The 17,818-nt window shown below is 39.1% G+C and overlaps 1 protein-coding gene across 1 annotated transcript in view; it reads left to right on the top strand.

The window, feature by feature from the left end:
• The first annotated feature begins 10,080 nt into the window (after positions 1-10,080).
• gas2l1 (growth arrest-specific 2 like 1) overlaps positions 10,081-17,818 on the top strand; it is a 51,745-nt gene continuing 44,007 nt past the window's right edge. Inside the window, exon 1 of the mRNA XM_041786697.1 lies at positions 10,081-11,205. Within this exon, the coding sequence (XP_041642631.1) occupies positions 10,498-11,205 (708 nt within the window). The 5' untranslated portion in view covers positions 10,081-10,497. The remainder of the gene's footprint in view (positions 11,206-17,818) is intronic.

Raw genomic sequence — 17,818 nt, 5'->3', positions numbered from 1 at the left:
GTCCAACAGAACAAGTTAATGAGCAAGTTGGATATAATTTAGTTGTTTTTAAAGGCAAAGCCATGCCCTCACTTTTACTACATTTTAAGCCACTGATAATGAAACTGGAAACTTTATTTCTCCCTGATCTTTTCTGAAGGAGAGGAACTGTACAAATAATACAATTTGTTCACTGAAAAAACTACAATATTCAGCAATCATGAAGTTTTGAAATCAAAGGCAGGAAGAGATAATATGAAAACACTTGTTTGCAGTTGTGCATAAGCAAACAATTAATACAACAGGTACTTCATATGAAGGTATTTTATTTCAGAATAAAAAAATGATCACACCATGACAGATCTGGTCAAAATAAGTGAGAAACATTTACACTTTTGTATATTTCTTTTTTTCAGGAAGTCTCATTTAAAGTCTTAAAAGACAGACCAGACCAACATTGTAGCTCCAGCAAAATCACAAATCTTAAAAAATAATTACTTTAGCAACATAACAGGAATGTCACAATCTTATAAAGGCTGTCAGTAACAGTAGCCTTTAAACAGAAATCAGCACATGCCCAGGTCCTGGACACCTACAAAGTGTCAATGGTTAAGACCACGATAGGGCTTCTTCAGGATTCTGTGGGAGAGACAGGACTGACTGGTTTACCATCTTGTTATTTCTGTAGAACTTGCTCCAATTTCTGTTGGTGGTTGGAATTTATTGCACCAGAAATTCATTCTGTAGTTCCACCTGTTTTCAGTCTTTCCGGGTCTAATCAGCCAGGGTAATTAGAAACAGTTGCGTAGGTGTCCAGAGGTGCATCTTAAAAAAAAAAAAAAAAAAAAAGAAGAAGAATATTATGGAAAAGTTAATTTTTGCTGATTTAAGTCAAGAGAAACTTCAATATATTCTGGAATGATCTCATATAAAGTGAAACATTTCAAGACTTAAGTTTAGTCTTGATGATTACAGCTTACAGCTCATAAAATTCATCCATATCTCAACAAATAAGTTGCTTTTCAACACTGATATTTGTTGAAATAAAGCAAATGAAATAACAGCAGAAGTTAATGAAAGAGTGAATGAATCAGTCTTTTTTCAGTACATGAGTAAATAAATTATCAGTAACAAACATGTTGTGAAAACTTTACCCTGTCTCACCCGTGATGTCTGGATTTATGTGTTAATTTCTTTTAAAACCAGTTTCAATTCATATTTTCACTTTTGCTGATAGATGACACAAGATGCCTTAATAGAGCAATTGTGTAAATCTTTTACCCCCTTTGTCATCCTTTACCCTGTTTGAATGACCCAGCTGTCAACCCTTTTTCAACCCTTCCAGTGATCTCCTTTGCTGTCCTATTTCCATTTTTATTCTGATCTAAAAATGGAGACATCAGAAGCTCATAAAAGCAGCTGCGGTTGCTTTTCTTGACAGTAGGCGGCGCTTGTTGGACTAAAATTCTGATGCAGCAGCTCTGAATCAGAGGATACTTCCTGGGCCTTTGCGTCATTGACTCTTTGTCTCCTTCTTCATGCAGAAAACTGAAGGAACTGACCTACTAAAGCACTGCATCATTGTGTTATGAATGTGTTTTTGGGTTTAATAACAATCTTGAACTGAGAGTAAACGCAGCAGTGATCAATATCGAGGACAAAATACACATCGAGCTTACCTCTATACTTGAACTGTCTCTGTCAAAGAAACATGATAAATAACTTATGCATTTATTTCCTTTTTATCTGCTCACTGTTCCCATTTTAACATTATTCAATGAACAGTGTTCTTTTGAAAACAATGACATTGAATCAAGCATTATTAATCACAGATGTCAAGCCTTGGTGCATTTTATGAACATCTGGCAAACACATGACTATTAACTCTATCTTCAGCCTTTTGGTGGTGACTTTCATACACCTATTTGGTTACTAATGTGGATAACTATGCCTGTAAAAGTCAGATTGTATGTTAGAGTCTTTGTTGGGCTTTCTATTTATAGGTTAAAGTTTATCTGCAAAGTACCTAAATTAAAGACAACTAAAACTTTGCTGTGACATAAAATAAGCTATAAAATGATGTGTGTGTTTCTTATCTGAGTGGGAAAGGCTTTAGCGAATCAAAGATCAGGTCCCTGTAGTGTTTCAAAACAGGACACAGAACTTTTCCAGCTCCAGTCCTGGGCTTTTTGTAATCTTTTGTGAAACAGGAAAAACAAGAACTAACTACTCTTTTCTTGATTATAAATTGCAGGTAGGTCATTCTGTCTTCTCTCTTATTGCTCACAGCTTTGCTAGTTTTTGTCCTTGATGACATACAGTTAGCAGGCTGCATGTTTTGCCCATGGTCCTTGTTGTTATCCGTCAGGGAACTGTGCAGCTGACACGTTGAAGTGCCTCACTTGCTCTTGTGGATTAGCAGAGTGCTGAATTCTCTGCGTCTGTCCCGACAGAAAAGCTGATTCATCCAGGCCAAGAAAATGATCTCATCAACCCCCACCTACTCCTTCTCTCACTCGCTCTCTCTCTCTCTCTCTCTCTCTCTCTCTCTCTCTCTCTCTCCCTTTCTGCCCCCTCCCTTCCTTTCTCTCTTTCTTTAACAGGCCCATCCCGCTTTTTTAAATGAAAACAAGCCCTCCTTTCTTGGCAGTGGGCTCTGCTTTAATTCAAACAATCACACATTAGGAAAACAAGAGCCACTCCAACAGAGGACCCAGGATTTTTAAAAGATCGTTTAGGTGGTAAATAGTCTGACAGAAAACTTGTTTCGAGAGTGTTTATTTCTTTTAATTTTGATGATTATGGCTTACAGATAATGAATACCAGAAATTCAGAATCTTAAAAAAATAGAACATTACAAAAGACCAATAAAAAAGGATTTTTAATACAGTAATGTTTACATTCTAAAACGTGTTTTCCTTTTTATGCACGCAGTACTTGGTCGGGGTTCCTCTGCATGAATTTCTGCATCAATGTGGTATGGCAATCAGCCCGTGGCACTACTGAGGTGTTATGGAAGCCTAGGTTCCATTGATAGCAGCCTTCAGCTCGTCTGCATGTTTGGTTCTTCCTCTTGACAATACCCCAGACATGCTCTATGGGGTTCAGGTCTGGCGAATCAGGCCAATCAAGCACAGGAATATCATGGTCATTTTACCAGATTTGGTACTTTTGGCAGTGCGGGCAGGTTAGAGGTCCTGCTGGAAAATGAAATCAACATCTCTGTAAAGCTTATCAGCAGATGGAAGCATGAAGTTCTCTGAACATACCTGGTAAACAGCCGCTCTGACTTTAGACTTCAGAAAACACAGCGGACCAACAGCAACAGATGAAACAGCACCCCCACTCATCACTGACTGTAGAAACTTAACACTGGACTTCAAGCATTTTGGATTCTGCGCCTCTTCTTTCTTCCTCCAGATGCTGGGACCTTGATTTCCAAATGAAATACAAAATTTACTTTGGACCCCTGGAGCAGTAGTCCAGTTCTTGTTCTCTTTAGCCCAGGTAAGGTGCTTGTGACATCTCTGGTTCAGGAGTGGCTTGACATGAGGAATGCGACAGTTGTTGGAAAATTCCTTTATTCGTCTGTGCGTGGTGGCTCCTGATCAACTGACTCCAGCCTCAGTCCACTCCTTGTGAAGTTCTCCTATATTCTTGAATGGGTTTTGCTTGACAATCCTCTCAAGGCTGTGGTTATCCCTGCTGCGTGTGCATCTTTTGCTAGCACACATTTCCCCTAAACTCAGCTTTCTATGAATATGCTTGGATATAGCAGTCTGTGAACAACCAGCTTCTTTAGCAATGACCTTTTGTGTCAATGATCGTCTTCTGGACATCTGTGGAGTCAGCAGTCTTCCCTATGATTGTGTATGCTACTGATCCAGACTGACAATTTCAATTATCAAAGTAAATAAAGACATACAACAGTAATAAAAGGAAAGGAACGTCTGGCAGCTATAGACCTCTGTGAGGTATTTTGGCAGAAAGTGAAAGTACAGGGATGGGTTAAGAGGAAGAAATGTGTTTTTTAACCTTACCTATTCATATTATCCTATAGTCTGCAAAAGTACGATGAAAACTCTTCCAGTTCTTTTAAAGCTATTGTGTTTACAAGAAAGGATGGGCATAACCTTGACCTTTGACCTCAGAAATCTATGTAGTTAATTTTTGAGTCAGAGTATTCATCTGTGCCAAGTTTGAAGACAATACCTTGAAGTATTATTGAGATATTGCAGTCACGAGAGAGGCTGGGACAGACGTGCAGGCGATTGCGTCGACAGCGTCTATCACAGGCACAGAGACATAAAAGGTTAAAGCAATACAACGAGATAAAAGCAATAAAGGAGCTGCACAAATAGAAAGAGATGAAGGCAATGGAGTAAAAAGCAATGAATGGAGATGAAACCACAAGGGGACAAAAGCATACATGAAAAGATGTGACCATACCAGACTCATATAGGACCAAAGACCAATATATGTAAATATTGTATAAAGATCATGAAGTCAAACAACCTTTAGAGCAGAATGAGGATAAGTCATGTCTGATTGTATTTCTGAATCCAAACTGTCTAGTTAGCTTTACACTAGTTATTTCATCATGGCTTTTTCCAGTTCCACCATTACGAGGTGATAACAGAATTTTGAAAATGTTCCTCCCATTTCTCTTGATCTTTGCTGAGATGTTGCTACGCCTTTACTGGAGTCCACCTATGGTAAATTAAATTGATTGGACATGATTTGGAAAGGCACATACCTCTCTATAGAAGGCCTTACAGCTGACAATGTAGAGCAAAAACTAAGCCATGAGGTCAAAGGAACTTCCTGCAGAGCTTTCTTTTGGGTTTTTTTTTTTTACAAAATCCAGGCAGGCTTTCATGTGTTTTACTCTGAAGAGATGCTAGCCACTGCCTGAAGCCCATGTTGGCAGGGGACTGCAGTGATGGTTGTCCTTCTGGAACTTTGGAACACAGGATCCCTGGAGCTTAGTCAGGGTGACCATCACATTCTTGGTCACTTGTCTAACCAAGGCCTTTCTCCACAGATTACTCAGTTTTGTGGCAGGCTCTTGGAAGAGGAGTCCTGCTCTTGGGAAGCTTCGGTTCAGCAGAACTTTTTTTCCAGCCTTCCCCAGATCTATGCCTTGCAACAATCCTGTCTCTGAACTCTGCAGGCAGTTCCTTTGAGTTCATAGCTTGGTTTTTGCTCTGATATCATTGTCAACTCTGAGGCCATGCATAGATAGGTTTACGCCTTTCCAAATCATGTCCATGCATGTTCTGAATGCACTGTATGTGAATGAATAGTGCTATATAAATGAAAATGTCTTGCTTTCCCTGAGAAAGTGTCCAGCAACCCTGTATTTGGAGTGTGGGTGAATTTTAACTATTATAAAAACAAACCTTTTAGACTTTGATAAACACTCAACAGTCTCTAATCCCATGCTTTAACTGCTAGAGTGCAGCTTTGTTTGTGTTTACAGTCAGACCACAGATGGTTTCTCAAGCCCTGGGCAGGTTTCCCTCGTGTTTCCAAAATGTTAACATGCCATAAAAAACCTGAAAATCAGGTCTCCTGCACCCAAGTTTGACCTCAGTTTCAAACCTGTGAATGTGTCGATACTTGAAGTGAAAAGATTGAGATTTTTGTTGCTCAGTTTTAGTGAATACTGAAGGAGAGGAGCCTGACCTTTTTCTTAGATTAATGTAACACTAACCTACAATCTGATGGCCCTGCCGTGCTCCTACAGCAACCTTGTTATCACGTCTAGTACGTGACACATTTCCTAACGTACAAACAGTTGATCATGTGCTCTTGAATTGGCTGCTCTGTCTTCAGATTGTTTACAGCCTGCTTAAACTGGATAACAGTCCAGCTACTGTATTGGCCTATCTCTCACTATCTGCCTTTATAATCCCCAGCCTCCTGCTGTCTAACATTTAACACACTCTGTCCTCTTCAGGTGAGAGGTCTGATCTGTGTTTGGGCCTCTAACAAACCAATAATCACAAAATCATTGCAAAACATACATAAAGTTAAGATGAGATGGTTAATGCTTGACTAACAGTATTCTCTCTATCGTGTCCTTTGATCATTGGCTGGTTTGAAGGGAATTTGTTGTGCTCGGAGGATATGCTGTCTCATGATGCTGAAAAATGCAGGCTTAATTAGCTTTTATCACTGGAGGCCATTTTGTAAAATTACCAAACAAAGATTTCATTATTGGGAGACTTTGAATCATGCTTGTGTGATGATCTATGAGAATAAAATACTAAAAAAACTGACCTATTTCATTATGAGCGGTCAATAACCTCTCATTATTTGTTGTTCATTTGTTCTTATACTGAGTCCAAACTTAAAACAGATGTTTTATGTTGAATTTTCATTGATTCAATGGTGAAACCTGACTTCTTTGGACCAGTTCCCTTCCTATATAGTTCATTGTTTTAAAGCAGACTCCCATGGGGCTTTTGGGACCCATGGGAGAAACATCTACTTCAAACCCTCAACTTTGCAATGCTGTGCAATTTCTGCACCTTTTCTTAAAGTATCATATATAGCAACTGTTTGAATTCCTTATTATTCCTGCTTCTATTAGGAGAATATGTATAAATATACCATGATTTTAAACTTGTATACCACACTGGTCTCTGTAAAAGGGACCCTGCATATTAATAAGTTATATTAGTACCAGACCAGGCGATGCAAATGTGCCAGATTATTTCTTATGAGTATATTCTATCTATTGTCCATGAAGATGTTTCTTAAAAAAAAAAAAAAACACACTAAGGAAACATACCGGCAGTTCCTCCCTGCACAGTGTTTTTTTTTCTTGCTACACAAAGCTGCTGCTTCATATTTATTGTGCAGAAATGAGTTTCCTACTCTAACACCTGTCTTTCTCTCTCTCTCTTTATTTTAAGATGCTCTAATTCAAATAAATATCCAAATGCCAACACTGTCACATCAAGCTGTATGGATTTTGATACAAGGGTAATAAAAACGTAAGTCCTATGTGCACTCAGTATTGAGTTATGTCTTGTTTCTCATCACCAAAACTTACAAGCAAACTGGACCAGAGTCAACCAATACTGAAAGTTAAATTAAAGGGGACATATCATGCAAAAATCACTTTTTCAGGCTTTTCTAACAAAAATATGTGCCCCTGGCCTGTCCACAATCCCCTCATACAAAAATCCTATACTAGAGTGTTTTTTCAGCAACAAACTTCACAGGCATGTTTTTGGGACCAATATAAACTTGTCTTAAAGGGTAAAATATATCCCCTTTAACACCTTATTTCTTGCCACTATGTCACTTTGTGTGAAATGTGGGCACAACTTCCAGTCCCTTCTGTCCGACTGGGGAGTTTGCATAGTAATAAGATGCAGATCCTGATTATTAGAGCAATTTGGAGATTAATATGTAAACATCTTTCTGAAACAGGAAAATGTTATTCCTCCACCTCTACTGGAGATGACAAAATGAAGACATTGCCTCTGATAAGTAACAGTAATAAATTTAGCTAACTTTAGTAGCTTCATATTTGGAAAGTAATATGGATGATTGTGTTTCTATAAAGGAGTTGAAACATGACCTTATTTACTACAAAGATGTGGAGCCCAGTCAGAGCTTTAACATTTCTCACTTTAGTTTGTGGATCTTCTGAAATTCTAATGTCACCAACTGGTCCCTCTGTGAATGTGTCAACTTTATTAATACCCATGATTCACTGGGTCATCTCTATAGTGCAGTCAATCTAAAATTCAATGTTAATATCAAATCAATATGAAAAGATTGCATCCCTGATCATATAGTCCATATCATTTTTACCCTTGGCCGTCTGAGTGATTTAGTAGCACACTATATATATTACAAATAAAATAAATATATTTAATTAAATGTAATTTCCCCAATGTTTGTCTGAATCTTGTTTGGGTTTTAGCAGGAACATATCCATAGACTGGGAAGCCTCTTTTTGAGCTCCATGTTTTTTGTAGGTCTTGCATTTTCTGTGTCATTTCAAGTCGTATTCACCTTGGCGTGCAAACAGAGAATTAATCAGACTTCACAAAAACTGTCTGGATTGCCTTGCATTGGTCTCACCCACTTGTTATGACTGCATTTCCTTTTCACTGCGTTTTCCTGCCTTTCCTCCATATTTCCTCATGCTGTTTGTTGTTGGTGGGCGTGCCCTTAACCTGATGTTCGAGTTTGATTGACGTGACCACAAGGCCCACCCCAATCCCTGATTACTGACAGCTCTCGCTTTCTACACACAGCCATTTGATGAATGCCAGATTTTAAAACGTGCACATGACAACTGGAGTCTGTCAATCACAGTGCAAGACAGCGTCTCAGTTTATGGGGCGTGTGAGAAGTGATGAAAATGCAAAACTATCCCACACAAAGCGGGGCAGATATTGACCCTAGTACTGGGTTTTTCAGAAAATGTATCTTCTAACTTTCAGCTTATAACAGCATTTAGCTTTTACCGTTGATGCCCCAGGAATAAGGTGAATATGAGTTAAATTATCAGTCAGTTTTACTGTGTATTGAAACAGTGCGTTGGTGGATTACTGTGGTACAATTACATGAATGAAAAGGTTAATGCAGAGGAAGGGTTATTGCCCTAATGGTGAGCATGTGTTTTATTTTTAGATGTTATAACTGACCTAAGGAGATGTTCAAATACTGAGATGTGAGTGAATATTTTTTACAGTTGCAGATTTGGGTACATCTTGCAGTTTTCTAGCTTTATTACCTGAAAAGCGGGGCTTTAAAATACTCTATGTTGTTGCTTGTTATGATTGCTGTAAGCCACAGGTGTCAAACTCAAGGCCCGGGGGCCAAATACGGCCCGTGGAACAATTATATCCATCCCACAAGATCATATCATATTTGTATTATAACTGGCCCACCAGTATGAGGTCTGCAGATTCCCTCCAGTATAATAATGTAAACTTCAACTTTATTATTTAAAATATCCTTTTTAAGCCATAAAAATCTAAATAAGTAAAGAGTAAGAAAGATTTCATAAAAAGTCAAGAATGTGGGGGGAAAAATAATTGTTTTATTTCATATTTTCAATTTTCCATTTCAAGATTATGACTCAAACTTATGATTTTGACTTTTCATCTTATACTTTGACCTTTTCAACTCATGATTTAGACTTTAAATGTCAAATTTGTATCTTCTAGATTCCCAGTTTTAAATTTTAAGTCATATTTTGACCTTTTCAACTCTTTACTTTGGCTTTTTAATCCTATATTTTGACTTTTAAACATATGATTTCAATTTTTTTTCTCATATTTTGATATTTTTAATTAACAATTTTTACTTTAATATCCTATTTTGTCCTTTTACACTCCCAATTTTGAATTTAAGTCATATATTTTACTTTTTAAGTCACCATTTTGACTTCTAGCTCATATTTTGACATTTTCAACCCCTAATTTTTGGCTTTTTATCCCATATTTTGAACTATCAGACTCACAATTTAAAATTTTAAGTCATATTTTGGCTTTTAAACTCATGAATTCAAATTTGATCTCACTTATGATTTCAACTTCCTCCTAGTATATTTGCTCTTTAAAAACATTATTTTTATATTTTTAATATTATCTTCTTATCTTTTGAACTAATAAATTAGATTTTTTTTAATCTCAGATTTGAGCCTTTAAACTTATCATTTTTACTTTTTGAATTTCCAAATATTTATCATCAGTGCTGTTTTTTCATATTTCATAACTGGTGAAAATGAGGTTGACAGTTATGGTTAAATGTTGACCCTGTTAGGCCCTTAGATTAGACCTGAATCCAGAATCCGGCCCCTCCTGTGATTGAGTTTGACACCCCTGTACACTAAATGGATGAGGGCCCCATGTTGGTCTTTGCCTTGGGGCCTTAAAGTGAGTAAAACCGCCCCTGCTCATGACAACCTTCCTTAAAAGTTGACAGCTGTAAGTAGTGTTTGGTAAACATGGGGTTAACTTCTCCTCCTCTGCCGGTAGTTGATCCTTCATAATGGGATGTGCCACCGAGTCGCTCTGCCGGTCTAAGCTACAGCAGGTCAACATATTCAGAGAGGCGGGTCTACAGCAGACACGATGAGCTGAGAGCTCCGAGCTGCTCACTGCCCGTGATTTCACCGATGAGGAGCTCACTGGACACACCGACATGGTGACACGTGGATTTCTGCGGCCACCGGGCGGATTAACAGTCCGTCGCATGGGTGTGTACCGTGGGTGTCTCGGCTCTCCTTCTCTCTCCAGGAGCCGGCGATGCGCTCTGTAGAGGAAACGGGCTTCACGGAGACGCATCCATGCGCCACGGCCATCCCGATATGCCTCTGACAACACAAAGCCTGGGAACGAGGAAGAAACCACACATGCACGTCGGCATGGGTGCGTCTACACGGCTTTTTCGTTATGTTATGTGGATGAGGCTTTGGAGCGCTGTTGTGCAATGAGACGATCGGGAATTATCAAGTATTGATAGGCGACAAAATCCGACAATATGGCTGATCAGAGCAACATCCAGTCTGCCGCCTCCAAGAGTATCCGTCCCTTTAAATCCAGCGAAGAATACCTGTACGCCATGAAGGAGGATCTGGCTGAATGGCTGAACACCTTGTATGATCTAGATATCACTGCGGACACCTTTATGGACGCGTTGGGGACCGGCTGTGCTCTGTGTCGGCACGCCAACAACGTGAACCGCGCCGCGCAAGACTTCCAGCTGGAATACCCCGAGGCTGCTCAGTCCATGAAGCTGCCCTCCAAAGATGTTGTCTTCCAGTCGCGTAATGTCATCCCAGGCTCTTTCCTGGCGCGGGATAACGTCTCCAACTTCATCAGCTGGTGCAGGCAGGAGCTGTGGATCAAGGACGTCCTCATGTTTGAGACCAACGACCTGGTGGAGAGATGCAACGAGAAGAATTTCGTCCTGTGCCTGCTGGAGGTGGCTCGACGCGGGTCAAAGTTTGGCATGTTGGCCCCCATGTTGATCCAGTTGGAGGAGGAGATCGAGGAGGAGATCAGGGATCAGGAGAGCCTGCAGATCGATACAGGGAAGCCCGCGGAGCAGAGCCCACCCAGCAGGTGCTACAGCAGGAAGGAGAGGGAGAGCAGCCACAGTGCGGAGGATGAGGATGAACCTGATCCAGAGCCCTTCATCTGGCAGCAGAAGAGAGTTTTATGTGACATGCGAAATTTGGATGAGCTGGTGAGTCGCCCGTGAAAAGATAAAAACACAATCCACTATTTATTAGCATTCAGTGCCCTAAATAACCCAAATTAGCTCCATGGAAGCCCAAAACGTGCCTTAACTGCAGCAAGACTCATGCAAATCGCCACAAGCCAGATTAATGGCCTTAAAGCCATTCTAATCATCCATACTGTGTAATAAAGTAGATGTACCTTCCCAGGATCCTCACAGTCTGGCCTTTATTAGATGTAAATATAGTGGTGCAATCAGGTGCAGTTTTAGTTGGTGAGCTGCTCATGAAGGCAAACCAGGTATTCCATTATTTATTAGCATCCAGGGCCTTGTATAACTGTAGCTGGTGCCATAGAAACAAAAAAATGTGTCATAGCTGCATTATGATTCATGAAAAAAGTCACCAAGTATCGGTGGCCATTTCAGTCATCCTGTCTCCTAACCAAAGGGTGATGTAGCTCAGTGGTGTCTCATAGGGGGGTCTCGAGGGAATGCTTGGGGAGTTAGTGGGGGAGATGGGAAGAAAGATACAACATCAACTACAGTTATGACATTTTTTGGCAAAATCATAATTTATTACATTAAATTATACTGTATATTTAAATCAACATGTTCTTGTTTGCACCATTATCTTAGTCAACTTTTATTCATTATCAATTTAATGTTAATTTAGTTAATATTTTCTGTCACTAATCATGTTAATATTCAAGACAGAGATGGCTGACTGTTTAAAGATTACATGAAATCACTTAAAAATAAAACTGTCAATTCTTTATTCATAAAAGGAAATACTGAGATGTTGAATGCCATCATGATGTTAAAGGAGCTTAAAAAATTCAAAAAGATGGTGTACCCTGCAGATAGGGATGCATGGTATTGGAATTTTGCCCATATCCAATATGCAGACATTTGCAAGTTCATTTTAGAAGATCCAGATATTGATACTGCTAATTAAATGTAGTAAAGACCTAAGACTTCAATCCTTAAAACCGTGGTTCCCAATCTTTTTTCATTGAGCCCCCCTTCACATGTCTAAGAAGAGGTGTGGCCCCCCACAGTACACACACAAAAAAAGTGACTTATTGCTGTCAAAAATACACATCAGCTTGAACTGTTTTCATCATTTAAAGCCAAACAAAATAGCCAAAAACACAAGTGTTATTACCAACAGACTTTTGTATGAACCATCCATGTGTTTTATCTTGATTTCAGATAGTCTGAATGACTCTGACTTTCACAACCTCAGAGCAGACAGACCCTTGCGCCCCCCTGAAATCTCTGGTGCCCCCCCAAGGGGGTCCTGGACCCCAGGTTGGGAACCAAGGCCTTAAAACACACAATTTAAAGTTTGAGGATGGTCAAATAAACACACTTCCATCCTTAAAACACATAATAAAGTTTAAGAAATTGTGATGATTATAGAAAAAGGCTTTAACTAGCGTAGGTCTGTTGGTCCAACTTAAAACTCCACTGACTGTTTTGTTAGTGTGGCCAATATTTACAGCTTATATAGGCAGAGTTTTGTAGCCAAAACATTGGTTGTAAATATCAGCAGAAATGTTCATATCTGCTGATACCAATATCATGCCAACAATAATGTGCATCCCTACCTGCAGAGGCTTTTGCCATATGGGGATCGTTTGCATGGTAAAGTTTATAAACCTGTGTTGTAGCCTATAGTAGAATTACATTTCTAGGATCCTCACTTTTCTGCCTTTATCAGGAGTGAATATCCAGTATGGCTGCACAGTAAATCATAGTCTTATTGTCATTATATGTACTTTTGCTATCAACACATCACACAGTAATTGTTATAATGACTTTATTGATATAACACCTTCAAAACAGATGTGCTCTGACAGGCAAAGCAAAGGCAGGGACTCAGGAAATTAGAGCAATAAGCATCATAGTCAGGCAGCAAAATCCACAAACTAAAACCAACAAAAACTAATTTACATGAAGTATTAAAAGAGAAGCAATTGGTCTTTAAGCTGTAAAAGTTAAAGTAACACAATTGAAAATGTGGATACAGTGAATGCAGTTACTCAGATGTTACATGCCATGTTTAAGGCTATAGAAATTCACTGCATTTATCTCAGATAACTTGCTGCTTGTTTTTCATTGGTGTTGGCAGATAATAGATTTAAAAGGCAAATTATCTATATCAACATTTTTGGAAAATTCCTGGCAATATTTGCCACAATATGCTATCCATAAAAACAACTTGTATGTACGAATAAGTGTGGAATTTTGGGCAACACCAACAGCTCTGCATCAGCTGGAGTCTTTGTCTTTGTGCATCCTCATTCTTTGAACTTTAAAGTGTTTTTAAAGATCAAAATTTAAGGTCATTACTTTACCAGTATCGATATCTGGTATCAGCTTAAATTAATTTCCCATCCCAATCTTTGTCCAAGAAAGAACGATTATTGCAATATTAGTTTTGCAATATATCGTTCAGCCTGAATAGAAATCAGAAACATGTTGGAACTGAAGTACTATTTACATGTAAATCAACACTGACTAATGCAGAGGTTCCTAACCTAATTTCCTTTGAGACCCCCGACCCCCAAATCTCAGAAAATTCAAGACCGTGAGGACTTACTTGAAGAAAAAAATGCATTACTGTTTAAGATTAATACTAAATATAACTGTTGTCATTCATAAACCCATCCTTTCTTGTATAAACTTTGCATTTAATAGACAGAAGACCTTATAAGCTGCACATGAACTCATGATTTTAGTTAATATGTCTAAGTCTTATCTTGACAACCTCCACATCCACCTTTGGCAGTCCAAACTGTACCTGGGAACCAAAGGACGGGTGCTGTATATTGAAATTTTGTCATCCATACTCGTACTTAAGTGTGCTCTCCCAGGCTCCTCATCTCTGACCTTTATTTGACATAAAAATATTCAGTTTATTTATGTTGGAGCTGCACAGTATAAATCAACCTGAGGGAAATCTAATCCCTCCTACTGTAAAACACAGACGTGTCAGAAATGAAGCTCCATATCTGAAAATATCATCTCAGTGCTATGAAGAAGGCAGATGCCTTATACTTTCCCCATAGTGTGGGTGTGTGTGTGTTTAATACATGTCTTTGTGGCACAGTGTGCTGTTAGATTCCCGCTCACCTGTAGGGTCACTGTGTGTTTGACGAACAAAAATTCCACTTTTGCCCCACAGGGATGCTTTGAGAGCAGTCGTAGGTCAACTCAGTGACATTTCTCCTGCATTCTTGTGGAAATGTCAGCTCTGCTGCTACAAGAATATCTTCTGTTGCGTTGGAGATGATCCTCATGATCCTCAGCCTCTTTCATTCACTGCATGTTTCAGGATTATTTGAAACATTTTCCTGAAGAGGAGAAAACATTTCTCCTTCTGCAGATCTTCTAAATTTCTCTATCTGCATTTTGGTTCTGACCAGGGCTGTGATTGTTAACGCGGTGATTGTGATGCGATTAAGGTCCATGGGCTGTATAAAGACATTTTTCTTACAGTTTTGTGCTCCGCTTGTTTACTTTCTCCTTGTTTTAAATGCAACATGTTAACTAGGGCTGTCAGTGGTAATTACGATAAGGTCTGAAACTGATACATTACATTATTTTTTTAATTCCACTAATGGCATGCTTTTTTATGCAAATCATAGTTGTGCTTCTATGATGGGAAAACAGCTGGATGGTACTCACTGTTGCATCTTTCTCACAGTAATAGGGAATAAGGCTACTGCTAAGGTTATGGATGTCTCAGCTCACTTTAGGAAACTTGTAGACAGCTTAATGGACAAGTTAAAAGGCATTTGCACCTTGTGATAACAAAAATTTTCATATTTACCTTTAGATATCTTTCTTTACTTTTCTAGCCATACAATGTTCTTTTTTCATAATTAAGCTAATGCCAAAGTGCAAATTACAAAATAAAAGGAAGTAGAACAACAACCAGAGAATATCTCGTGGCTTAATTGTTTATCTTAATTGGGTTACATAAGCCAAGTTCATTCATAAGATTCACAACATGACCATTTTAGAAAGTTGCAGGAAACAGATGCTGCGTGAAGTGAATGGTCGCAATTCAAATCAGGCCAACTGATGGTGTTGCCTTCAATTCAGTTTGCCCGATCACCAATAACTGGTCCCCAGGGATAAAAAGTGGAATGGAAATCTTGTGTTCAAAAAAGAATATTTTGCTAGATTAGATAATGCTGTGAATTTTTTTAAATAATTACCTCCATCTTATTCCAAATGAACTGTGGAAATTATAGCCTGATAAGCACTACTGTCCTGTCCATCTGCTGTGCATGTAAGCAGGAAATGCAGCCCTATCCAAGCTGAAACATGAGGAATTCGAGGCTATTGTGGCTAAACTTTAAAGTGAAAAAAATATTATTTTCAGCAGTTATCTTAGTTCTATCAAGACCAAGCTACAAAGCAATTTTGTGTTTGTATGTGCTGTGAGTTTGTGCTGCCATGCAGCGTCATTATTAAAAGAGTCAATGATAAACCACCCTCATGCAGGAATCATAAGCACAGTGATGCAAATTATGATAAGAAAGACAGGAAAAAAAAAACCTGAGTGGGCAGTGCTATCCTAATAGACAAAGATATATTGCACAATAACCTTGAAAAATAAGTAACTTTCAAATGAGTGACTGTGAGGGCCGTTGCAATGGAAATGATAGATTGTCTCTCCCAGTTGCAGTGGTGTGAACTGACAAGCAAGCAGTTGAGAGTTTTGTCTCATCAGGATTTTTTGCTCTAAACTGGGCTTAAGTGAGGGGAACAAAAGAATAACTCCTGAAAGTGTATGTGCTGGCAGTGAGTCATTTTGTACATTCACGCCTACATTGTCTTAACAGTTTATCTGACAGAATAAGCACTGCAAAGCTGTCTCGTAGCTCTAAGTCATGGTTTTAGACCATGCTGAAGTAGCAGTGCAGCCCTCATTTAAATAATGAATCTAAAAGTTAACATCATAGATTGAATATCAATTATTCATAAATGAACACTGAGAAGAACTGCTTCACACTGTCAGTATCAACTTTAAAACTTGTGCTTTGAAATGCAAAATAATCTCATTTTAAACATGCAATCAACTATTGAGATTTTCCTGCAATTAAGTGCGATTGACAGCCCGAGTTCTAATACATTATCATTCCTTTGGGAGTCTAAATGTCAGCCCCTCGTCACCTGCCCTGTTAAACTGCCTGACCTTTGCCACAGCCCGAGTGAGGCAAAGATCTCGTTAGGACAAAGCTGATGAGCAGAGCGACTGACAGACAGATCAGTGGAACACGTGCTCGCGCTGTGAGAGGGGGAGAAGTTAATGTTTTCATGTTGATGAGGAGAACAATGTCCCTCTTTGGCACCAGAGAAGTGACGGGCAGAAGAGAGGGGGGTGGGAGACATTGGACAGTCACTCTCATGCTGGTCAGGCAGCAGAGCAGAGAGCGTGACCTCCGCAGACAGAAATAGGAGAGCAAGTGGAGGAGGATGTGCGCCGTTTGCATCCAGACTCTCTCAGTTCACACACTCATATGACCATGTGCGGAGGATTATAAAAGCTGGCTGCGTTTTCGGGACAAAAATTATGTCAGAGCGTATGCTTGTCTGTCCTTTTCCCCTCAGCACATTTAAACACCGTCTCGTCTGTCTGACAGAGACCGACAGGCACATTTGGCTGGCTCTGGCTGGTTTGGGAAGTGGCGTTCCTAGTCATCATGTGCCTGAGGAATACAATCATCCATCCTTCCTGTCAACCTTAAAAACTGCTTACATGATAGCAGCACAAAACAGCCCACATCAGCTATACCAGGCCCTTTAAACTAGAATCCACGGGGAACCAAGAGAAGGCACTGAAATATTTAAATAGGACAGCATTATCAAGGGTCCTCTATGTTGTTTGCTACCTTATTCTAGGACTGGGAAATAGATTGAGTTTTCAAGATGTAGTAGTATATTTTCAAATTACACATGGGGTATTTTACAAAATAAAAGAGCTGCAGTAACTCCTGAAATTCTGTAGTAAGCTCAGTCTCTTCTATCAAGAATAAATCAGAGAGTCAACCCCATAGCAAGATAGCATACTGATGAAGAATACACACTATACTTCCTATAGGAACATCTCAAGTCAAAGGCAGGGGCTCTAGCTCAGTGGATAATTTCACTCATGGTGCAAATGTGTCTCACATCAAAAATAATAACAATTCACCAGAAACATGACCAAAAGAACCACATCAGAGATCAATATATAACAGGCTAACAGGCAACATTCAAACACAACTTAACACCATGCCCAAGGACATGATGGGAAACTCTGCCCCCCCCCCCCCAATTTTTAAAATTGCAGTGGTCAGAGTTCAGGTCAACTTAGTTTAACTAAATCTGGTGGATCAACACTGGCAAATAACTCCACCACTAATGACCATTTTACTCACAGTGTAGTTGAAATTACACTTTGGGAGTAAATATCAACTTCAAAATGTTTAATCCTGAGCTTTTAACATTCCTTTATCTGCTGTCATGTTATTGATGTGGTATCAATCCTCCGCTATTTGCTACTGTGTAGTTAACAGAGGTGGAAGTTTTTGTACTCAAATAAACGTTCAGTTACTCTGGT

Source organism: Cheilinus undulatus, linkage group 5 (genome assembly GCF_018320785.1).
Source record: "Cheilinus undulatus linkage group 5, ASM1832078v1, whole genome shotgun sequence".
In the NCBI taxonomy this organism is placed as follows: domain Eukaryota; kingdom Metazoa; phylum Chordata; class Actinopteri; order Labriformes; family Labridae; genus Cheilinus; species Cheilinus undulatus.
Note: the sequence above shows the minus strand (reverse complement) of the source record. Positions and strands in the feature narration are given on the sequence as shown.